The sequence below is a fragment of the Acromyrmex echinatior genome, chromosome 2 (assembly GCF_024713525.1).
Source record: "Acromyrmex echinatior isolate Ae372 chromosome 2, ASM2471352v2, whole genome shotgun sequence".
NCBI classification, from domain to species: Eukaryota; Metazoa; Arthropoda; class Insecta; order Hymenoptera; family Formicidae; genus Acromyrmex; species Acromyrmex echinatior.
Genome location: NC_141853.1, coordinates 3,935,897 through 3,962,984, shown reverse-complemented (window position 1 = coordinate 3,962,984; position 27,088 = coordinate 3,935,897). Strand labels below are relative to the sequence as shown.

Sequence of the window (27,088 nt, the reverse complement as noted above, 5' to 3'; positions counted from 1 at the left end):
ATAGGAAGTATATCTGCGCCACATATCTCCGCGATACTAATTTCCGATACGTGAAATAACGGGACACGACAGTGCTTCAAAGTTAATCGAAGTAGCACATCGTTCACCATGAAATCTGAATTTGTGCTCAGCGTAAACGATCTAGCAATACAATTCGCTAAGTGTTCGTAGTTGTGTATCATAGATACAATTTAATTAATCTCGATTAAATCATTTCAACGACGTATCCGATGGATTACAATAGCTCAAACATCTCAAACATTGTGCCCAAGTGATATTTTGATACGTCGTGAGATTACCATAAAACAATACTAATAAATCAAGACATGTTAAAATTAATTTACATCGGGAAATATGTAAGTGAATTTTTTATATAATATTAATAATATTTATAAAAAATTTAAAAATCAGAAAAGTTTTTTAAAAATCAACGAATCGACAATTAGAGATGAAATATATGAAACAACTACAGAAAGAAAGGAGGAAAAATCTGGTCGGAGAAGAGATGAGGAGATCAATGATCGGTAATTTTCTCGATATTATAATTTCACCTGTTGCACATCCGGCGCGAATCTGATCGGCCAACTCGATTTGTAAACGAGCCGCACCACTACAATTATCAGAAGCTATTCTGGATTACGAAGAATGAAGGAAAAGGCGCAGAAAAAAATCAAAGATACGGAAGCAGAAAACGAGAAATAAAAATGAGATCGCATTCGAGAAGTGAAGCTTAATTCACCAGCAGTAAAATATTATTGTTATTATTTTTATTATTAAAAAATAAGCAGTACACATTTTTTTTATTTCCACGATTTAAAATAATGTAAGCGTTTCTTTTTCATAAAAACTGACGTTACGATATTATCAATTCATGATCACTGATTTTTAATTAAAACAAAAATTCATCGCTATTGATAAATGATTAATGACTCATGCTTTTTCACAATCTCATGCTTATCTCACACTTTTAATATGTTTTTCTTTTATATTACCATTTATAAGTAACATAATTTTATAAAAGTGGCAAAATTTGTATATAGAAGATTATATATACGATAATTTTAATCAGCAAAAACATATTTGATTTATCTAAAAGCATTCATTGAAAGAAAATTTCAGATAAATGAACGAACCAGAAAATTTTGATCATACAATCAGAATTCTTGTTATTTCAATTACAATTATAATAGATTTAACCTAGATTCTAAAAAATATAATAGATTCTAAAAAATTCTTCTCTTTGTCTATTTTCAGAATTTTAATGTAACCAGACTCTTTTATTGATATTTCTTAACCGGTTATTTGCTGATGCATTGACCGCACTAGGAGTTTCATAGTATGTAATTTAATGATAAACGCATAGCCGATTTATATCTTGACTAATTGTTGATTAATGATAACGTTTGCCGCAGGAACGGTATTTATTCCTTTCGATGATACATTTATGCATTCGAAGAGGAGATAGACGCGGCGCGATTACGTTGCAGCATGCATTAATTATATAGACAAATGGTACTAGTGAACACGTGTCGCGCGGGCACGCTATTTTTACGGCAAATTTTACCGAGAGTACTTATCTTGTTAAGTGAACCATTAGGACTGATCGATCGAAATATATTTTAGTCCATATCGGTAATTATCGATAATTTCGCGCTCAAGCGTCGCCGCTAATTTTCTTGTTAGCCGAATAGTTTCCATGTGCTTAGTCAACCATATAATTCATCAATTTCATATACATTATAATAAATTGATCGAATAGGTCCGATCGAAGACCAAGTTATTCTATGACTAACTAAATTATTATTCTATGAAAGAATAATTTATATACAGTTGGAAAAGTTGTGTTTTTAACACATTTAATTCATTGTTCCTAAATGATTCACCTGTTCCTAAATATTAATTTAACATAAGATAAATATGTTAGGAAATATAATTCAAATATTATTCAAAACATTAACACAAAACTAACACTGATACAATTTGTAAACAAATTGTGAAAGCATATTCCTTCAGTAAAATTATTTATAATATATTAAATTAACATATTTTATTCATTTATTTGAGAATTCGCGTTAAAATACATTATTTTTGTGCACTTTCTTATAGATTACGTTATTTTAACATTAAGAAATGTTAAATATCAATTTAACACAAAATATTTAAATAACATAATCACATGTTAAATTAACACTTGAATTTGTTAAAAACTTAATACAAACAGATTTTAACACAAATACAAAATGTTTCTTATTGTATAGATCATACTTATAAAATTAAACAAATAAAAATGTTACATCATGACAATAAATAAAAATACGTTGCCTAATTGAATTTAGATTAATATTGTGAATCATAATTATTATAATATTTAACTAAATATTACTGGAATTAAATTTTCTAACAATGATTATTTACAAAATTATTTACAATAAAAATATATTTTTCGCTAAAATGATAAAATTACTTGGATTATTTTTCTCAAATTGCACTTCGTCATGATCTCAAATAATCATTATTAATCGAAAATTAGCAATACTATGATAATTTTCGAAACACATTATGCGATATTATTTATTAATTCTCGTATTAAAGTTTTCACATAACTTTTAAGTAGACATTTAACGATAAGATGACCATATTAAGTCGAAATGTAATATTGTAACACGGCACAATTATCACCAGTCGATGTCGAACGCCTATCGGACGACTAATGGATGACACTGGAGCAGGTAAGATCGCTAAAGTCGTTATCGGAGCGTTAAATGAATACGGTGAATTGGGAATTAACCGTCAATAATTTACGGTAATTACGCAAGTGATAAAATAAACCGTTAGATTAAAGAGCGAATAAACATCGCCGAGAGAGCGTACACGCGCGACAAAGGAGCCTTCGTAATAATCTCTCTCAACTAGTGATAAGCAGAATTAATGCACTAACTCATGCCATATGCTACTCGTATGGTTGCAAATGAGAATAATCTTTCTACATTAAATCTGCAATTATGTTATTTTACATCGCGACTCAAATGTGCCGGAAAAATTGTACAGTTAAAATCATAGTAATACAAAGATTAAAGATAAAAGAGGTCAGCCCGGAAAGAAGCGATAGTGTATGCACATATAATTCCCGAGGAGCATAATAAAATATCGTTTCATATTTTCAATATTGACACGTTCATTCTTCGCTTACGAACACGCACAGCCGATCTTATCGCATTCACCGTGTAAATTGTAAATAACATGGTAAATATCGGCTGCACCTGCACTCGAGGAAGGCGGACAGGTAACCACATAACCGCGAAAGCTACGCACACCATGGGATCACAATAGAAAATAATGAAACAACCCAACGATATTGCTGGGATAGCAAAGAGAAACGCGGTTTCTTTCCAGATGAGAATAAATTGCGAAAGCAGTAAAGAATAAAAGATGAAAATTATACATAATAAAATTATATAAAGATCTAATTCCTTCAAACTCTTTGGAACAACATTCTTTGAAATCAATGTTTTCTTAGAATAAAATATCAAATATATTTGTAATTTGTCATTCACACACAATTTCAAAATTAAGTGTAAAATAACGTCACATATTCAGTGTACAAATACAGTGAATAGACTCGTTAACGACGAATTGATAGTATCAAGTGACAGAGGAGATTTGCTCGATTTCCTGTGTATCCTAGCTAACACATGCGAGTGAGATTTTATCACATCGCCATGCAAATAACGTCAGAAATATAGGTTGCACCTGTGGGCAGCATGTATAACGTGATAACAACGAATCCATTAAAAGCAGATTCCAGCACATATTGTGGAATGCATAAAAAGTGGATTGAATAATAAATGTACATAATATATAGATATATATATATATATATATATATATATATATATATAAAAGAAATTAAATAAAATACAAAATAATCGGGGAAAAAAGATTTAAAATATGAATAAAATAATAAAACAACAAACGATATTTCAGAAATCACCCCATCCCTGTAACATTATAAATTGATGCGCATTAACGCATCGAAAGTGTTGCATATTAATTATACATACTGATGTAGCACAATTTTAATAAAAGAATTTTTTTATCGATTGTCATCTCAAAAAAACACGATGCATTTTTTTCAATGAAAATTCGCAATCATTTGAACTATCTCCTCGACGACAAGGAGGTATGAGGCAACAGAAGAACGAGGTCGTAGGTCAATAATTCTTGGAGCCCTCAGGCGTTGCAACATCTTGCAAGCGGCAGCTGATTGGTCATCTGATACGAACCCGCTCAGGTGAAACCGGAAGTGTCACGTTATCAAGAGAAATACAATTTTGCTAAGATGCTTCCGTTACATGGAGAATTAATTTCGGCAGAGATTTCATTATTTCTATGACATAAGAATTATTTTTATGACATGAAATTTATACAAGAGAGATTATGTATGAAAGACAGAATTACGTATCATTGCAAAGATATATTATAAGAGTTATCTTTATTATTACAAAGAATTAATTTTGCTCTCTTATCTTTCTTTTAGCGACTATGACTTTTGTAATATATAATCGTATTATTACAATATATAATTAAGTTTTAACTAAACTAAATCTCTCTCTCTCTCTCTCTATATATATATATATATATATATGTATATATATATATATATAATTAAAAGATTTCTTACAAAAAACCAAATAAATCCATTTAAAAAATAAACTTAAAAAAATTTGAATAGCCAAATTGTTCTCTATCGATAGCATTACATCTGAACAATTTTGTTCCGGCAAGAATTAAACAGAAAACGAAAAATGCAAGGTCTCATCAACAATAGTCGCACAGGTTGTGTCGCAGGAAAATTTGTTGCATGTCGCAAGAATGTCGCTAAAGCCTGTTCTACAATAAGTCACAAGCTGTAAGCCATAAGAAATTAATAAATCGTAGTTGATTATTTTTGTCACGTTTAATTGTAATTGGCCAATTTTTTATGACTTGCAACTTTATTGTAGAATAGGCATAAGGCCAATTACACAATAGGGTTGCAAGCCATAATAAAAAATTGACTAATTACAATCGAATATGAGAAAAATAATCGACTATGATTGGTTAATTTCTTATGGCTTACGACTTGCGACTTTTGTAGAACAGGCATAAATGAACGTCGACAACAATCGCAAGGAGTGTTTGCACGCAATTCGACAACAAATTCTATCGCCAAACTTGTTCTGCTGTGATTGGCTGAGCTCATGTGACACGCTTGTCGCAGTCGCAGAAAGTTGGCTCAACTCTGTACGACAAAAGTTCTTATGTGACTGCAACAATTATGCGATAGAAGCACTCCTGCGACATTCTCATATAACACGCGACACAATCTGTGTTATTGTAGACGAGGCTTTAAAATTTAATATTTGCAAAGAACATTTTCGTTAAGAGCAATTTGTAAAATTAGTAAATAAAAAGTAAAAAATTATTGCTTTACATTTTAAATAATATTTTCTTCTTCATCATTATCATTATTAACATTGTAAAAGAAGATAAATGTGAAATATTATGGAATAAATAGATAGTAAATATGAAATTTTCGCAAAAATTAAATAAATTCAGCAATTTTTTTTAATGGAACCTCAAAATTGTTTAAAACCTGAAATTTTTTCTTTATACCTATTATACATCCGAGGGAAATTATTATATTTATACCACGAAAAATTTAAAGATAAGAAGTTTTTTGTTTTCTAAAAATTTAACTTTTTAAGCTTATAAAACCCTTTCAATTAATAAAATTATAAAAACAAAAAATGATTTTTGTTACTTCAAAAATGTTATATACGGATTATCGTGATTATATTGGCAATTTACATGGAAACCAAAAGATTTCGATAACGCGTGTTTCACAATTTTTCGCAAATGGCGGGGCATGTCCTACAGATTGTTACATGGCCGTAGTAATAAACTAAATTTAACAGCGATTACCTTTTAGCTTCTCGTCCTCATCAATTTCTGAAGACGAGTCCGGCGACGATAATATAGATCGGCAGCCCCGGGGCGCGAGGCATCGAAAATCAAGAACACTGTAACGGCTCGGTTGAAAGCTAAGATTCCCGGAGGAAGTGTGCATAGCTTGGGCGCTGTTTGTCAAATAAAACGACCACGATAAAGAGCGGAGAGGCCGAGTTTCGAAGAGGGAGGCGTCCGGCCCCCATCTCTGGTCACTGTAAAAGTATCGTCCAGATGACGAGGTGCTGCACCGTTCGCGAAGATGATCAACGACAGACAAAATTCACGCGGTGTAAGTCCGACACGATCACGGCACGGTCCGTACACGTGCAACCCCGCGGCCGCTAGAGGGAAATTATTGATTATTAAACTTGGGGCCCAGCGGCGCGGGAACTATCACGAAACGATATGCCGTTACAAAATTCGCGATGGATAGTCGATTTTCGTTTCGTCGTGAAACGAAATGTCTCGCAAAAATATACTTCGCTTGAATTATCGAAAGGAACGATAGCTATTTGACAACTGTATCGATCAACAGTAAGAACAATTAAAGTACTTAAATGTAACTTTAAATACTAATTAATAAATGCAAAAGTAAGAAAAATAAAGAGAGAAATATCCTCGCGTCTAATTTAAAATTATATTTTTTAATTTTAACATAATTTTAATAAAATTTTAATAAGATATTCTTTTAATTATTGGAATATATATATGTAGTCAAGCTAGAAACAAATTATTTATGAATGATCGCATAAATATTTCGTAAAATTTTATATTCGATTTATATATCTAATAATTATCAAAATAAAAGAATTTTTTAATTTGATGATCATGCGACTTAAATCAAAATTGTAGTAAACATATTTATATATAATAAAAATATTTAGATAAAATATTATAATTTCGCTAGGAATAATTATTATAATTATAAGTAAAAGTTATAAATCAGTTTATATTCAGGTATGCGAAACTTCTTCCGACAGAATATTATGCATTATTATGCAGATATGATGTAAAGGTACATATATTTAAGGAAATTATTGATCATTAAGCAATGGTATCGAGTAATAAACATATCATAATAGAATCAATCAATATACTATTACAAAGCGGTTGATGATTCTGAATCAAATTATAAAGTATGTATATGTATATGTATAAGCATATGTACATTAGATAGATTACAGAGAATAAAATTTAATTGTACCGATATTCCAACATTACGAGCCACGAGAAATCGAAATATATAATTGGCAAATAATATTGCCATTATTATCCGTTATTAATGTTAAATTTCATTACATCATATGAATAATACACTCATTAGTTAAGAGTTAAGTGAGGTTGATATATTATTTTTGGAATATCAATACGTATAAAAATATTTAAGAATAATCTCAGTAATTATCTCACTCTCTAATACAGATATAATATATAAACAATATTATTTAAATGGTTATTGTATAAATTATTATAGATAACTTTAAAATTATGTTATAGAGTTTAAGAAAAAGAGAGAGAGAGAGAAAAGTCAAAGTGTTAAGATGAATATAATAGTGCATTTAAACATCTAATTAATAATTAAAGATTAGTAACTTCTCAATGTTAGTCAGGGATCTTAGATATTCTGTTTTTTGGTACATTAAACGTACACTATATACATTGGCGTACAATAAATTAAACTAGACGGCTGTAACCGCGCATCGGTGCATCGCAATGGTACCATTGTGGCAACGCGTTGCACTGTACAGTGGAACTGACGGGAATTACGCGCACCTTGCCAAGGATTAACCGTGAACATCACGAACGGGCTTTTATCTCTTACCGACGATGAACCATTCGCCGTCTTCCGCCGCGGGCTCTGCCACCGTTTACACGCACGTTATATTTACGTATGCATTGAGAGAGCGCAAACTACGATGCATCTCTGAATTTTCAAACACGAGAGAGCTTAACCGCCAGCTAATAAAGCCCATATGCTTGATGAAGTAATTGAAGGGTACTACAGAAAATGTAAGGCTTTCAAATTGTTCATATACGTAAAGTTTCGTAATGAAAAAATTATAGTTTAAAAATAAATACCTCTAAAACCGAATATTTATATACAATATTTGTTATGATCTTTTTGAAGATAAATGTAAATATATAATTTATAAATTTCTTTATGATTGTCTACATTAAATATTAATTAATTAAAATAGCATCAAACATGACAAATATTATTCATACAAAAATACATATGAAGATTTTATATATATATATATAATATATATATATAGTAGTTACATATTGTTATTTTAAAGTGCATTCTGAAGAGAGACATTCTTTGTCTAACTCGAATTAAAAAAATAGCTCAGAATATGATACATTTAAATCAAACACAATCATTCGAATAAAAGAAAATGAGAAGAAGCAAGAGCAAAATAAAAAACTCTACGACACTCGATATATGAGCCAAACTTATATATCGACCGCAAGAATTCTTTTTTTGCAGTCGTGAGAATATTTTATTACGCAGATACAGTTTCAGGAATCGTGACATTTTATTTCCCAATCTGTTTTACATAGCTTTTATTTTCGGTAAGTCGAGACGCCTGCAGCGTTATATGATCTTACAATTAAAGATATGTTAAAGTTTGAAAAATATGTTATCTTTGCATTTTGTATATATGAGAAATTTAATACCAACAAGAATAATTTATCAGAGATAAGCATTATTATCATTATTTAGATTACATTAAATCATCATTTAAAGAGAGATTGAAAAGTGTAATAATAATTTTAACGGGCGTTTAATGTTTAATTAAAATTTAATTAAAATTCTTGACATTTTGATCGACAAAAAAAACTGTGCAAAATATATAAAGTGCAAGAACTATGCTAAATAAATAAAATAATTTATGATTAGCATTAAATTGAAAACGTTCGGCAAAATTAATGAATTTTATGTAAATGAAAAATAACATGATCACGTGAAAGCTTTAGAGCGGCAAAAGTTAAGAAGCAGATTATAAAGGAGAGACATGTCTACTCTGCGAGTGCCTAGTTTGTAAACGACGAGAAACTTACAAGTTTCCAAAAGCTTCTCTCTGAACGAGCGCTCCAATATAAAGTTTGAAATGTATCCGCTGCCAAATCTACCGAATAGCAGTCGAAGACATATACCGACGTTAATACATGTATACACGTTCTGTAGCTCTCAAACCGAGGGCGTGACGCCAAGATAAATGGTTTGTAAGTAGAAAGTGAGATTAAGTTAATCAGAGAGCACAACCGATTGCGCGTGGCCAACGTAATAAGCAACTCGAGGTAATGTTGCACGAAGCGATTGTAAAAAAACGCGATAATAAACGATCGAGAGAATTGTATAACTAGCGAGCAATATATTATGTGCAAACTACATCCAACACGCAACGCGTGATTCTAAATACATGTCCATTCAGTGATTAAGAAAACTTTAGAATTATTTGAGGAATGAAAAATGGACCGCGCTCTTTTAGTTAATTACAATTTTTATAAGATATCTAAAATAGAGACTGTAAGGAGATTAGAATTGAAAGTATTAATAGCTAAGCTAGCTATTAATATTTTCATTACAACTATTGTAATTATTTAACGATATAATTATTAAGTATTTAATATTAAAACTTGCAAAACTGCGAATAAATGTAGTTTTTAATTAAGATCTAATAGTGGAAAAAACATTCTACCTTTCATAAAAGAACACCTATTCTATATTTACGGATACAAAAGCGTTTATCGAACAACTTCGTGCAAACATTTGCTTTTATGTCACCAAAAAGATAATGGACAAGGAAGTGAGTCGCAATCGCGAAAGTAGAAGGGCGGCAACGCAAAAGGAAGCGACTCAATTTTCGGTCAGACGGGCGTACGAATCCAGAGGCGGTACACGTCACGTAGACTCTTTTGTTCCACTTTCGAGTGTATTAAGTTATATTGTGTACCAGCAAGCATCGCACCGGATGTAGCAATGAGCGACGCGGCGAGAGTCAATGAGCCATTTCCGGGGCTTCTCGTTGCAGAATATTACATTGATAACAGAAATTACCTTCCAAGTACTCGCGATGGATGGCAAGACGTTTCTTTTGAGACCTTGGTAAAAAAAAAAAAGGAACCGCGAGGATCCATCTCACTGTACCGCGATTGGCATGCAATCGTCATTTATTACTTTTTCGTATTATCAATGCAACACTTCAAGTATACTTCACAGAATTCGGAGGTCCATACCTCGTTTACGCTTTTTTCTCAATCTAAACTCGAGCATCTCTGAGAATCGATCTTCCTACTAGCTGCTTTCTCGACCTTATCCACTCACGTTCTCAATGGAATCATTCATGCAGAGAAATATGGAGCTACTCTTGAGATACGATAAAGAAAATAAAATATGCACTGAAATGATTCGAGCTTATCGGAAATTCCAGGAATTCGCAAATGATTGCTTGCAATCTGTGATATATACACAAATTATATTGTAAATAATATTTAAAAAAAAACTAATTATTGATTCATTTTTACAGTTTAAGAATTTAATTATAAAATTTTCACAGAAAAAATATATTTTAAGAAATCAAATATCTTATTATAATTATTGTAATAAATTGAAAAATGTATCCATTAAGTTATTGAGCACAAATAAATCCGTTAACACGTTAAAGAAATCAATTCTAATTATTTGCAAGTTCATTTCGTTTTAAGAGTTACTCTAGAAAAACAGCGCCAAAGGCACGAGAATTATTTTAACACAGCTTGCATGATAGCTCGTGGACATTTATTGTCCACGGATCATAAAGCACGAAGTATTCGATTGTAACTGGCGTTTTGTTTATGGAAGAGAAATCTCGCAAACGAAAAATCACGACATGCTTGGCGAAACTCTTCGAGTCCGAGTTGACCACATTTCCTTATCTTATATACAATACAAACAAATGTCTCGAAATGTCTCGAATCTTTATTACTCTCGTGATAACTTATTGTTCTTTAAACATAAAAAAAATTGTCATAAGCATGAGATTAAATCATCAGTTAATTGGACAAAGCGCGAAATATGTTTGCCGCGCTTTGTACCTCTAGTATGTTAAACATAATTCTAATGATCGGGATATCTTATCCCACGAGAGCAAACATCGCGGTACGAAAGAACGAATTAAATGAGCCCGAGGGGACTCGCGTGATCCACGATATCTCCGTAGGGCGGTTATAAGAAGAAAAAGGCGAAAGCCTAAGAGAGAAGAATCGAGAGGGACGGGCGAGGGAGAGCGCATTGAAACGCGTCATTCGATCGTGAGGTCGGTATCAGGTGCAAACCAGTTTCGGTGCATATAGAAGAGCCGCACGAACCCGTCGTACATCGGCGATCTGCAAATGGCAATACGCGCTCGCCGTATGAATGTATGTGCGTATGTGCGTATATGCGTGTGTATACGCGCGCCCGACCTGTTACCGAACGAGTTCGTGCAACGATGTAAATCCATTGGGCTTTGAGAAGTATACGTACCGCGTGTTACTATCGTACATACTTTACGCGCCTTCTCGCCGTGAAAATCTGAATATAAAATAAATCACATCCGCGAACGACACCGTGATCTTACCGGTCGGCGGAATCGCGTGGTCGTAAACGGTCTCAGAATTTTTATGCGAGATTTTATAAATGCCGATTATTCCGAACAACTGTAGAGCGTTGAAAGATACGTGGGATAGAATTCTGCCTTTATTTATCGAGATATCGAGGCATTTAAGAAAAGTGACTCGCAAATTGCGGTACATTTGTTGGAACATATAAAGGGATGATGACTTTCTTGCAATATTACTTTTAAATAAAGAAACTCTATGATTGTTTATGCTCGGATATTGAATCTTAACATTGAAAAAAGTTCGATAGAGACCAATTTGTATAAAATTACTATTTAAATTTAGTAAAAATGGATAATTAATGACTGGTAAAAAATTAATAAAAGTAATTAATATAAATCAATAAATTATTATTAATAAAAATAATTAAAATGAACCATATGCGTAATTACATTAATAATTATTTTCTTAAATATTTAGACTAAATATTTTTGTGTATCATATCAGTTGAAAGCGACGTACCACTTGCGAATATTCACAATTCTTCAAAGCAATTCCTTCAAGAGTATGTTTTGCCTCTGGGATCTACTTTCGCGCACGAGATTTGCTTTTTCTTGCAGTTCCTAATGCAATCTCTTCCATGTCTACGTGCAGAATTATACTGAAAATTACTGGAAAGAGGCTGCGCCTCCTGAAAGAGGATCAATCGTCGAGTAATAATCCGGTAACAAAGTCGTGCTCGATGCGAACACGCATTAACCGCGATTTTCTACACGGAACGAGTCGACGATTTCGATAATAATGATGCGTGACGATCATACTCCGATTAATTTTATTGAAGTTACGCAACGACAAATCAAGTCAATTGCCACGACTACGGTTCAACGATCGAGCGTTAAATAAATCAATTGCGCGCCCTGAGACGAACGGTCGATCCGGTTAAATGATCGATGGCAATACCGACACTTAAGAGACGTTCACGCATGCATAAAATTAACTTGACGCTTCGTGATCGATAAAAAAAGATTTAATCATGGCAGATACTTGTTAATAAGAGTAATTTAAGATATCAAGTCCGTCATTCACTCGATACTATAATATATCTTCTACTAAAGTTAAAGTCCAGGTCAGAAAATTATAAAAGTTAAATCTAGTTAAATCTCTATTTTACGAAAATATTTTTTATCTCTCCTCAAAATGTTTATGTTGTACAGAGTATAAGGCCTCGTAAGTGCATATATGCATCGCAATGAGAGAAATAATATTCCTCACGTCCACACAGTTTCGAGGAAAGGAAGAATGAATTACTAGAATTCCTATCACGTTTTGGAAGACGCGTGATACACCTGCATCTACAAGACACGTCTGTTTAAGGTAAGATTACAATGAACGTTTCGATCCTTCGTCTCAGCGACCCACGCCCGAACTAAAATATCATGTCGAAGGAATTAGAAGGGAATTAAAAGGAACAAGATTCGATAGTCTGCTGTTAAAGATTAAAATCGAGATCAAGAACACTGTTATGAAGGATATGACTAATACGTATTTTATGCTAAATACTTCGAATAATTATCGAACAGGGTAAATCACGATGCATAAATAATTATTTTACCTTGATACTTGCGATAGCTCAGGTTCCTTCATTGTTCCTTCTTCGTAGATACATATCACAGAAAAAAAACACACGGAATTAAAAACTTCACTGATTCTCACTGATCTCACTGATTCAGCAAATCTACAGTCATAAAGATCATTACACATACAAAATTTTTAGTCATAAAGTCTCAAGCAAATCGATCAATCACAATTAAAATTGCGATCTCACAATTTTTAAATTCTCGACTGTGATTGATCAATTTGCTTCCGGTTTTATGATTACGACTAAAATTTGTATACGTAATGGACAGTTAGTTTTTTATGTTAAAGCAAAGTTGACAGCTGAACAACATTATATAGCGATTTGTTGAACCATCAAATCTTCTTATAGATGTTGAATTCGTGCAGTAAGCTTTAGCTTTACCGTACCACCCAATTTATTTTTGTTTAATTATAAATTACAATCGCGCATGCATTATAATTATCAGAGTACATCGATCGCACGGCACATTTCATATTCTCGAATAATCACATGCAACGTACAAAATTAGAACGGCTTTTAAAACGATTGTATCAATATCGTCGACATATAAACGTCAAGTTTGATCCTTCATCTTAAATATCAAGTGTAATAATCTAAAAAAGAGTCACGTTGGCTTGCTTCAATTTCTATTTCGAATAAATTTGTATAAATCATGAAAAGTGTATCTGTTACGATAAATAATCGTTGTCTCGATATTATTACGAATCGCGGCAATAAATTGACACACGACAATCTCTAAATATCTTCGTAGCGAAGGATCGTGTTTGGCATTTCTTATTATTGTTAGTTCTTGTCCCTATCGCGTTTCGAGAAGTAATACTACCATACACGAAGTTGTTTACCGATTCGACTTCTCCCATGTATAATACAAGGTCGACGCGTCGTGTAAGCACGACGTGCGTCGCAAAATACCAACGCGAAGGAATCAATTCGCTGCGAAATATTCGGCATAAAATAAATGTACATTAAATATTCTAATCATTTCCCTGTAAGTTATATTTCCAATTTCTCATTAATAATTCATATCGGCGCAATATTCTTTTTATTGGAATTACAGACAAAATAAAAGTTCATAAAGCAACGCAAGATTTATGTGAATTTAAATAATTAAAGAAGATATTATTGCTCATAAATATCATAAAACGATCATATAATATTGTCTCGATTCTTTATTCTTTTATCTTACTATTTATCTACATTAAACCGTTCAATATTGCCTCGATTCTTTATTGCTACATTAAACTATGCAAGATAATTAATTTAGTTATAATAAATAATTACCGATTATTATTTCCAATTTTATGGGATATAAATTTTCATGTTCTTCTGATCTTTGCTATTCGATTGTATGTTGAAAGATAATACGATAATACACGAAGCAATATCAGTTCTCACACGTCTCGCGACTCGCGACTCGCGTACAAATGACGAGACAACCACATAATACATATACACAATAGTTTGATACAAGGACGCCATCAAACGCTAAGAATGGCAATTAATTCGTCGCCGTTACAAAGAGTATTTGAATATATTATGGATTAAATACACGCTTTGTGTATTGTACTTAATTTTTAAGATGAATATCCTGTTTCTTGTATTTTTCAAATTAATTTTAATGCCTGTAACCTATTATCACAAATGAGAAATCGGAAATACACATTTTACATTTCGTTCGATAAACTGAGTTTGTTCGTGTTCGTTTATTTGATATAAATCCGGTTTAAAAAGAAATATTTGAAACTAATCAAACTTTTATAAATATTCAATTAATTATTAGAATATAGTATATTATATATATATATATATATATATATATATATATATATAAAATGTATATATCAATGTACAATATATTAACATGTATATAATATATGATTTTATATTGCACAATTTTACTAAAATATAAAATTAAAATAAATGCGTCTGTATAAAACATTAACAGACTGCTATGTCTGCAATTTATGCATAATTTCGTTTTTCATTTATCTATTAAATTATTCTTATTTCAATTTTAGTGCAAAAATTTCAATTTCCTGTGTAATAATTATATCCAATTGTATTGTAAAATAAATCCTTTATGTAACAAATAAAGAAAAATAGTATCTTACAAATAATTTCTAAAGATTTTATTTAAATATTTATTTATTTATTTATTTATTTATTTATTATGTATAGAGAAATTACAAAGCATACCCAAATGGTGAGGCACCAGCAGAACTGCTGTTATTAAGTCTCCCAAAAAAACGAAACGAATTATAAATTACAAATTATAGAGAAATTAGTACAATTCCAGAAAGATAAGTTTCTTGCTTAATAAATAACTCGATAGGTTTTAGAAAGTAGAGAACAAGAATGATTTGAGTATAATTGCAAAAAAAAAGCATGATTAAAATAATAAACGCAGACTCGGTATAATAGAAACATATCAAGTATAATTTATCATATTAAGGTGTTGAGAAATCTAGACGCATGTAGGGCGCAGCGCCCACGGGATGGAATCACGGGATGGATAAAAACGATGAGTAGCGGAAAACAAAAAAAAAGAGAAAAGCACAAGACGGTCCTACCGACATCTCTAAACGCTTATTACGCGGCATTACCGGCAGCCCTGTATATGTATAATACGCGGTCACGCGACGTTAACCATTGCGGCAACTCCACGTCCAGGAGCGGTGCAAGTTTTTTGTCCCGATGTGCTGTGCGCTCGTGGCGCTGGATAATTGTATCCAAGGATATCCGTAATTACCAAGAGATCATTCGAAGCGACGGTATTTGAGAAAAAGAGAGCGAAAGAAATGTAATACGAAAAAAAAAAAAATGTTCTAATTTGCAGCACTTATTGAAGTCAGTGCGTGCGAATGGAGATCAACATGCGAATGCGCACTTATACGTGTATCAATATTAACATATGTATATCGTGGCAATTCAATAAAGTGTCCATAAATCGATTCTGAAAAGTTGCATATAAAGTAGATCTTACAAAATTGATTTTGCTTGAAAATTGCTATGAACGTAAATGATATGCCACTTTTTTTAATCGTTTCGCCGTATTAAACGACAATGAATGCAAAATTAAATACAATAAATACTAAATATAAAATACATTTGCAAATACAATACATATTAAAGATAAAAATTGGAAAATAAAAATTTTAAACTATATTTCAAATAATCATAAAGATTAAAAACTGTATTTCTGATAAGAAATATCCTACTTTCTCCAAAATATAGGATGCTCAAATATTATTTTATGCTATGTTATGCTTAAAAGATTGCCAAGTATCGAATATATCAGATTAAGGCTTCTTGGAAAAAGTATTATTTGAACGTGTGATAGGTGATATCGTTATGCAAACTGTGTAGGGCCTTGTCTGGAATACGATAAGATGACTTGAAGCGTGCATTCCTCAGCCTGTAGAGATCCTTTTACCAGACGAAATAGTTATTAGTAATAGTTTGCAGCAACTATCATACTATAAGCTATATTGCAAATTAATTTCATGATTAAATACTAAATACAAAAAAAAATTACAATAAATTTGAAAAAATTAAAATATAATAAATTAAATTAAAGAATTGAATTCTTTGTTAAAAATTATATAAAAGTGGATAAAATAAAAATAAATAGATACAAGTTTTAATAAAATTGCTTTCGGGAGAGTGATTTCTAAAAATATCATCAAAATGTATTCTAACGTAAAGTAATTTACTCCACAGTTCTTTATCCCACTAAGGATCTAAGTGGCTATGCGTAAAACGTTTGCATAATTGAACGAAGCAAAGTGTGAAATTGTCGGTGATAATTTAAACGGATGAGAAGTCGTAACGCGTTCAGCAGTAAAACATTGAAATTCCACGCCTCAAAAAGAAACACGTATTATCTTAGTCAAATTAATCTCACAGTTACGAAATCTATTTAAAAATATTGATGATATCTCGGCTATAACTGTTAATACGTTCCTTTTTCAAGAAATTTAAATGCGTGTATAATGAATATATTTAAATTTGTTAAACTTTATAAATGTATGATTTATCTATCTTCTTAAGACTTTTTAAATTTAAATTTCTTAAAAATATTTTTAAAAATTTAGTTCTTTGTTTGCCGGAATAATAAAAAATTATGGATATTATTCTTTCGTATATTATTCTTATTAATTAGCGTAATTCAGTTTGATACTGTTGTAACATTTCAATACTTGTGTTAAATGTGACTATAATCTGAACTCTTTATGTTATCATGAGTTCTGAAAAAAATTATTTAATATTTTATTTATAATATTTATAATTTACTATTTATAATTATTTTAAATAAAGATGTATACAGTGCAATTAAAATCTGAAAATTAAGTTTTTATTTCATAATTAATTTCGTTTTCAAATAAATTTTGCCAAATTATTTTGTTTAAACTATCATTTAACGAATTTTTAATAAAAACATTGTATAATACAAATCTAAAATAATGTATATATAAAATAATGCAAATAGTAAATATCTTGTATTTATCGTTTCATTACATCTATCGAATTAAATTTTAATAACATTCTCAATGAATCGAGAAAGATTATTCTTAACATAAACTGCACAATAAATATAGTTTGCTGCAAAAATAGTGCTTCAGCCTCCATGTATGTAAAATAAAATTTATTGTGGTTCGCTGTTATATTTTCTAGTAGCTTTTCTAGTAACATTATATATCGTGACGTAATAATACAGAGTTTATAACGTGTCAGCTAGCGGTACCTCAGAAAACTAAAACTACTTCTCTCCTACAATAAAGACTAGCAATAAAGTGGAAATTTCTTTCGCATCCGTTTCTGCACTTATCCCGCTCATACTCTACATTTAGCGTACTAATAACATTACCCACGTAATTGTTTCGCACGGGAAAGAACGGCAGATGAATTTTTCTGAAGAATTATTTATAATTTATAATTATCTAACATATTCTTATTTAAACTTTTATTTTCGTGAAACCTTCGACATTATTTCTTTTTTTTTTTTTTTTCATATAATATATATGCAAAATAGGAAAAAAAAATAAATCTGGAAGGATGAGAGACAGATTTTCCGTAGAAGGAAGGTAGTTAAACACGGGAAGAGCAATAAGAAACACAGCAGACCCGCATGTGACATTTGAGACACTTTTTCCCTTTCTCCGGCTATCTCCTGTCGTCTTCTCGATGCTTCGATGCCCTCTCGAAAGGCTTCAGTAGTTGGTAGGAAGAAGGAAGAGAAAGAGATTGAAACGTCTCCTCCTGGCCAGCTGGTACCACTTCCCTCCGTCTTTAATCTCTCCCCGCCTGTCTCGACACGAGGACGAGCTCGATGAGAGACACCGCTCTACTCTCCTTCCCTACCTTCCTCTTTCTTCTCATCGTTTTCGTACCATACAGAATATCGTAGCGTATTGTAGACTTTTTGAAAGAGCACAAAGGAATGCTCTCTCTGTGAGCCATTTTGAAATGGCTTAAGAGAAACCACGAAAAACGCGTGTTTATTCATCAAAAAGATTTAGCGATATTAACTGCTTTAAATGAACATTCCTGTAACAAATTCCAGTCGTCTCGATTTTAATGTACAAAAATATTGTGTAAATTGTTCCCACATTTTTAGAAATTGTATCACAAATGCGAATAAGAAGCGTAAAAGCAATGGAAAAAGAAAGAGAGATATTATTTAAACAAGTAATTCAAACAGTTTAACGCACGTATAACAAAGGACTTAACTCTGTCGAGTATTCAGTAAGCTAATTTCTCATAACAATCCGTCGTCGGTACTTAAACCGCCTGTTTAGGTAGAAGCAAGTAAGCTAAAGAAAATGTGCGACGGTACATGAATAGAAATACAAGATCAAAGACGAGAGGCTTACTATTTTACGAGCACGGAAGAACATATCATAATAAACCAAATAAAACACATATACAGAGAGTATTACTTATATACTGTAGATACAAGCGGTACTTTTCAATAACCAGCAAAGAATGTGATAGTGGCAAAATTTTCCATATATTTTTCTAATAATATCAGATGTGTAACACGTGTAATGCAAAGTTTTGTGCAAAAACAAACACTGTTTATATATTTTCAGAATTCTTTAACAGAGAAAAGATTACACGTTCGATATAAGAAAGAAAATTGAAACAACAATCTAAAAAGATTACGTTGACGAATTTCTCTTCCGGTTTAAAACTGTACGCACGTATAAATAAATCTTAAAAAAGATGTCTTTCCCGAAATGAAAGGAAAGGCCGACCACGTTAATTGGTTTGCGACGGAGTCTGTGACGGCAACAAGCCATTAGATGTGTTTTTCTAGGCGCTACCACTTCACATAGAGATAATATTTTGACGATGCGTAACCGGCGTGTGTGTTTGTGTGAATGTGTAGAACCGCGTACGTCAGTCGGCGTTTAAGCTACCTTGTGCAAACATGAAATTTCGATGGTCAAGTCGTAGCAATAACACTTTCGTACGCAAACAACGCGGAAGTTCCGGGCGGGTTACCGAAGTTTACCCATAGTCGCGTTTAAACCATATTCCTTTTTTTTTTTTAATACATCGGCTGTCGTTTTCCACACTTGAAAAACGCACCTATGCAAATCCATTAACGTCTCTTCATACTCCGAGATTGTTCAGAGCGCGCGCGATACGCGCGTCCATTATATCGATATACGTTCGGCTGAAGAGAAAAGAAAATAAAAGCTTGAGAAACTCTAGGTTAAACGATACGCTCGAGTTAAAATGGAAAATAGATTATATTACGAGCACTGACTAAATATACTAAAAACTTTCCAATAACTAAATATATTAAAATTCCTTATAAATTCTCCGAAAAAATAATTAAAATACTAAAAATATTTAAAAACTTAAGTTTCAAAAATTATTTAAAAATACACAAAATCCAAATTATAAATAAAAAGAATATTAAAATTAGAAAAAAATTTATTATTTTAAACGATGTTAAGATATTATGTAACTTGTTAAAGAAATTTAATTGTTAGACGTGACGTCAGCAGAAATAAAATATAGCTTCATTGATTGTATCATTTTATACATCTATCAAGTTTCCTCAAACTCAAAATCGGACACTTAACAAGGATTCGTTTGAAAGAAAGAATAGCGAATTGATTTAAATTTCTCGAGCTAAATGTCAAACTCAATCTCATTCGTAATGTCAAACTACGAACAGTGACAATGTCACATATCAATCTCATATACGAGAAAGAAGTATGTAATACTGTCTCTCACCGAAAGTGTATCTTTCTATATATCTACCTATCTACTCATTGTCAGATATAATCTGTCGCACAAATCTCCGACTTGAAATCGTCAATATTTCACTCATACGTCTGTAAAGGAATGTAACGTGCCATTGAATGCCTTGTTCGCTATGAATGCGTATATATACAGTATACATTAGCAAACATAGAATAGGATACGTCTTATATCGAGTAATATCGATATAATACCAAGAATCGATACTGAAGACTCGGACTCTCTATCTCAGACATGCGTCTCTATTCGAAGAAAAGAGACGCATGTCTGAAACTGGATAAACTCGATATCAGACATAAAGCCTCTCTTTACCAGTAATATTTATTTGTCTGGATGGCGATATACCGGGTATCCTTCCGGTTTATCAGATCATTCGACGTGTCCGAGATCGAATAATTGTTCCAAGAATAGATTGCGATAGTATTGTTCCTTCCCATACGAGACAATTGCGTAGTCTTATTAGTCTTACTAATCTTATTAGTGCTAAATCTATGTATGAGATAAAGTGCAGAAGAAATTTGTGAAGTTAGCACAATATTTTATTAATATAAAAAAATAATGACAGTTTCAATAGCACTTTTCATATATAAGTAAAAAGTAATTCAATGCTTAATTAAATAAATTTAAATAATCCGTTAAAGGGCTCAGAGCACAAGCAAGATATTCTTCACTATTGTTATAAATTATTTAAATTAATTAAACTTTATATTTAACTAATCAAAATACAGATTTCGATCTTCCGGTCATTTTCAATATTACAACTACCGTCTACAAACAATTATAATGACTAAAAATTCCAGAAAAGTCTAGCGCTTATAATATTAAAAACCTTAATTTTGAAGCAATTTCTGAAATTTTTAGTGTGTCATTATAATTGTTTTAATGTAGACGATAGTTGTAACATTGAAAATGATCGGATGGAAGGTCGAAACGTTTGTATTTTGATTAGTTAAATATAAAGTTTAATAATTTATAATCATAGTGAAGAATATCTTGCTTGTGCTCTGACCCCTTTAATGGATTATTTTAATTTATTTAATTAAGCATTGAATTATTTTTTATTTATATGTGAAAAGTGCTATTGAAACTATTATTTTTTTTGTCATTATTTTTTTATATAATACTGAATCGTTACTTTTCAAAATTAATAATGATAGCTTTTTATAAAACTTTTTATAAGACTTTTAAAAAGTAATGGTTATGGTAACGCGTTACTTTTATGAAGTAACATTCCCGTATATTATATTTTTATAATTTTGTTAGATTTTTATAATTGTTGACATATATATTCGCTAAATTTTTGAAGATTAAAATAGTACTCACTTTCGACCGCTGTCGAGAAATCTGTCGAATTCCACCGACATCTTGCAACAAAGGGCCCGCCGATTGTGCGAGGATGAACACTTAGTGTTGATCATGTGGCCATCTGAAAGCAAAGAAAGGAAGCTGAATGTGGTGGGCGTGCAATTAATTAAGAGGTTAATAATCATCCTCGTGAGCTGCTGCTACGGCAGTCTAATTAATTCGGGCTGATGGTTCTCGCTTCTTCAGGAGCGAGAATCATCCTTTCGAGAAGAGGCTGTATCACGATCGATGATATGCACACGGGATATCCTTTATACCAAACTATCAAATCGGAAATAATTTATTAATCGTATTCGAAGAATTATTTTAAATTAAACTATACGTGAAAAGAAAAAGAAATTCGAAGTAAAAATTCATTACCATAACGATCGTATTTATTAGCTCTGTCGTAACGTGACTGACTTACTTATAACAATAACAACATTCAGTAACAAGCTTTGAGTCATTGGCACGTTACAACGTATCAACTAAGACATACATTAAGACATTTGATTTTATATTTATAATTTAGAATAATACGTATAAACAATCACAATTATTATTCTTTTCAATTATTATAAAACATAATAATTAGTTTTATCATAGTAAAATTACAAATATACATCGATAAAGTAATAAATATACTTTGTTCTTAGTAAAAACAATTTGAATAAAAAGCAAGCAAATGCTATGTAACCTATCGAATTAATTCTTACATAACCGGTATTTTTTGTGGTGTCATTACATGAGATCTCCCGCGCAAGATTGTCGGCATCCACACCTGGATAAATCGCAAAGGATGGATCGAGTTCGAGTCAGGTAGAAATGGTAATGAGAAATGGCCGATGCGGAGGTGCAAACCGGTGCAGAGCGCGTGGTGAGGTCAAATGTCGGACGGTGCCCGAGGGTTCGCGTGCTCATCCCTCCTCCTGCGACCTTCCGCACTCGATATTATCCTCCTCGGGACCGGCGTCCACCCACGCTTCTGCCTCCGCTCGTGACTAATGCGTGGCTCGAGTTATGAGCAAAGTATGAAATAATATCGAGTTTATTATAGGAGCGCCTGCGTGCGTTACGGTAATCCACGCGATTTCATCTTTTTTTATACAAGAATATCCTACGACGGTCGTGCATTCGACACTTTCATCATTTAAATGAATCTTCAATATCATTTCATCTCGCGTGCGAAAGTCTCGTAATTGCGATGCTTTCCCCTTACAATTTCTTTCTTTCGTTTCCTTTCTTGTACTCGGACGCGAGAAACAGTGTCATTGTCCAGATGAAATAACGAAATAACGAGAACTTGTTTTTCACCCCGTCCACTTGTGAGTATCATTCACATTCGCGATGCATCTTTCCGTTCTTCCTTAGCCATTTCTCATCATCCGCTTTCTCCGCCTGCTCGTCATCTACATCCGTGCCCGAGGGTACAATTGGGATGCACTCCATAGTAGGTTGGCAATGATATCGCCGGTCAGAGTACGCCATTGTTATTATAAGCTAACTTACATTGCAACTAAAGCAAACGATGAACGCGATTATGTTACAAAAAGAACACGAAAATTTGCTTCAGTAATAATAAAATCTTGATATCATCATTTATTTTAGAAATGGCTACATTAAATTTCAGTAAAATTTATAAATTCTATTTAAATTCTTATTAAATTTTATGTATAACGGAATTGAATACGAAAGAAAATATCTATCATAATTGCGTTTAAATAAATTTTAGTAAAAGGAAAAATATTCCTATTGAAATTAATTAAAAACGAGTGCACTTTTATTTCTTAATGCAATAATAAATTTTCAAAAAAGGAACATTAACAAAGATTAAAAATAAATAAACTACAATTAATTTAAGCAAATAATTTTTTGTAATTAATTTTAATCTATTTTAATAAACAGTTAATAAAGTTAATTTATTTATTAATCTAATTATGAATATTTGTTCCAAGAATTTGATGACGAAGCTCTTACTCTTCACGTAAAGAGGTTATCGACGCAATTGATTGATCTATCGATCATTGCATCTCGTGCAGCGTATTTGCGTGCAGAGTTTGCAAACCGGTCGGTCTAACACCTATGTAGAATATCGTGGAATTTATCGAACAGCTCGCACACGTGCCCTCTGCCTCTTTCGACACATCGATTTCTCTTTATTGGACACCCGGTGTCTCGATCAGTAAGTAATTATCCAATACTGATGTGTTAACATATTCGCATCGCAATAATTAATAAAACGATAAGATTTTCAAATAAAAGAATATCTTTAAAAAAACAAGATCAATTCGTATATAACAAAATAATTTTATCTTCCTCATTTGAGAAATACAATTGAAATTAATACATCACATTAATTTGATTAAAATATTTTCATAAATTTAAAAAAAGGTAAAAAAATATGCATTAGAAATTGAAGAATTTAGCAAATTTGTTAGTTTACAAATTTATAAAATTTATAAAAATTTATAAAATTAATTTAGCTTTTATCTAGTTTCCTTAAAACATTTATTTTGTTCAAAAAGACGATAGATTATGTCTCGTAATATTAAATGATAAAATAGTAAAACGTATAAATAATAGATAAAATAGAAATCATATCACACTTTTTCATTGTTTCACCGCTCTCGATTTAGACATGCTCCAAGCAATTATCCAAATAAACCGCACTTTAATTCGACTTTCTGAACGGACGACTGAGACGCAGATATGACTAAACTTTCGAAATGATTGACGAGCAACTCAGCTCCTACGAATGAACGAAACAAACTCTTGCACACGCGTTCATTTCGCCAGCAATTATCGCATAAATGAGGGCGACCATTAAGCCCGCCGTCGTAATTATCCGTGTCTTGTCTTACACATGGAATATACGTATTTCGCTTGGGTTTTTTAATAGAGTCATTTATTGAGGAAAATGTTACGTTCTCGTAATAATCGACAGGTGTTCTCAGAACCTTGAGATGATCAACGTGACAATATTCAGCATTATTGCTCATGTAAATTTTCGTTTATAAAACTGCAATCGGTAAAGCGATTATGCATGATATTTGAAAATATGAGATTATTCCATATTAATATTGCTGCAAACTAAGGACGGCAAAAAAAATCGAAATAAATCGGAATAAATTTTTTATGCATGGAAAAAATAACGGCGATATCATCTCTAAAAGGTAATGAAAATAAACAAGAGAAGAAAAGAGAAAAAAGCGTTATATTAAACTTAATATAAACGCAATCTCGATTAGTTGCGCGATAATGTTATAATTGAAAAATATGTGTAATAGTTAATATTCTATATTACTATCGGTATCAAATGTGTATTTTGAAATAAGAATTCTCCTATAATTTTATATTGTGTTCTGCAAATGTGGCAGACAACGTGAAATGCAATATAATGATTTAATTATATAATTATAATTATATGTTATATAAATAATTAAAATAATTATATTATTTCAATTACTCATATAACGCGTAATTAATTCTAAATTGATCTCTGATATCATTTTATGCATTTTACTATTATACTGTAAATCCTAGCAAAAACAAAAATTATATCATAGCAAATTAAAAGCATCATTACATAACAAAGCAAATCTTTCATTTCTTTAATTAACAATTAATTTATTTATTGTTTCATATCCTGATTGTTTAATTTATTATTGAAATATTAAATTATATACATTAAATGTATTAAATGTATTAAATATTAAATTTTTTAACAAGATTAAAAGTCAGATCATAAAAAATTGAAATAGAGCAGTGTACAACTGAATAATAGTAGATACGAATAATTAAATAATTTGAAAAACCCATTTGTAACAAAATTAATTAATACAAAAATTATTAATAAATACTCACTAGTTTGGTTTTGGAAATAAGGGTCATCCCTGTCGGTGAAGAACCACGTCTGCAAATAGAAATAAAAAAATCATTATATTTTGATTATATATAAACATATGTACGCGACCTTTTTCGATTATACCCGATGCGGCGGAATAATCATGCTATGGCACGTACGTATTTGATTGTTTACCGCAGACCGTCCAGCCAAACAACACGCATCACGTATCGATCATAAATTTCAATTCCTTTCTTATCCCTTCGAAACGAAATCGCTCCATCCGCGTCAGTATGTGTTACGTGTAATAAATCTTACAACCTTGAAGCACTTCACACCACTATGATACACTTCTCTTATTTATATTCGCGAGATAGCGAAATTACAAATTCCGAAAACAAAAATAGGAGATAGAAACGAGAAAAATATCATATGTTTTTTTACAAACATACGTGCAGTATCGCAAGACCGACATTTCTGTTATTTAAAAATCACAAGAAAGAGCAACCATGATTCTAACTCGTGCTGTCACATATAGAATATTATTTTCGCAAAATATTATTTAAAATATAATTATCAACATTTTCCAATAACAATCCATAATAATTAATGATATACAATGCACGTTATAAATTGAAATATTTTCGGAAAAAGACAAATATATATTGTATTATATATACTATCAGAATATATTCCTTTTTGCTCTAATCTCTGTTCAAAGTAAAAATCTCTAGAGTGTATATTCACACGAAATTGTGATAAAGTGGCACACTTTCAATTAAGAACTATTCAAGTTTCTCCCGTATTTTGTCGCGCTAGAAAATTTATCTCAGATCGTCGTGAGTTGAGACTTGAATTTCTCATTTGTATCTGTCGCATCGCACACCCTTCCGTGGCAGTTGCATCTGGACTCGAACGTATTGCAGCGTCGTTACGTTACGATCAGTGTACACTGCACGTGTTAAAGTAGTAGCTTATTTTTAGTTCCCAAGAGTAGTTCCCTTCAGGAAGTGAACGAGCAAGAACGATCGAAGGAGATGGTACTCCAGACGTCAGAAGCATTGTCCCGATGATTTTCACGCGGCGATATATCGCGTCAGTCTCGTAAGCCACTGGGAAAATACAAAAGAAAAAGAAAAAAATCATCGCCAGAAAACGCGATGTATTATTTATGTGCGTTTATTGATATTTGGCCGCATGATTTTATATTCACAACTTCCTCTATTAAAATGGTAAATTAAGCAAATTCCACAAAACGCAACTTGTTAGAGAATTTCAATGCAATTACAGCATAATACATCCATGAATTTTATATCAGCCGATATTAGCTCATTTAATGCACATTGCACATTGCACATGCCAATATATTCGTTCGCGTTCTGTTTCATTAATTAAAATAGAATTAA

At 31.6% G+C, this 27,088-nt stretch overlaps 1 protein-coding gene across 3 annotated transcripts in view; it reads right to left on the bottom strand.

Annotated features, from left to right (window-relative positions):
* fng (Fringe glycosyltransferase) overlaps positions 1–27,088 on the bottom strand; it is a 118,122-nt gene that overhangs the window by 76,580 nt on the left and 14,454 nt on the right. For all 3 annotated transcript variants that reach the window (XR_015544265.1, XR_015544266.1, XM_087403529.1), the window contains exons 3-4: positions 25,703–25,751; positions 21,818–21,920 (exon numbers count right to left, since the gene is read on the bottom strand). Coding sequence is in view for 1 of the 3 variants with exons in the window: in XM_087403529.1 (XP_087259655.1) it covers positions 21,818–21,920; positions 25,703–25,751 (152 nt within the window). In the remaining 2 variants the exon portion in view is untranslated. The remainder of the gene's footprint in view (positions 1–21,817; positions 21,921–25,702; positions 25,752–27,088) is intronic.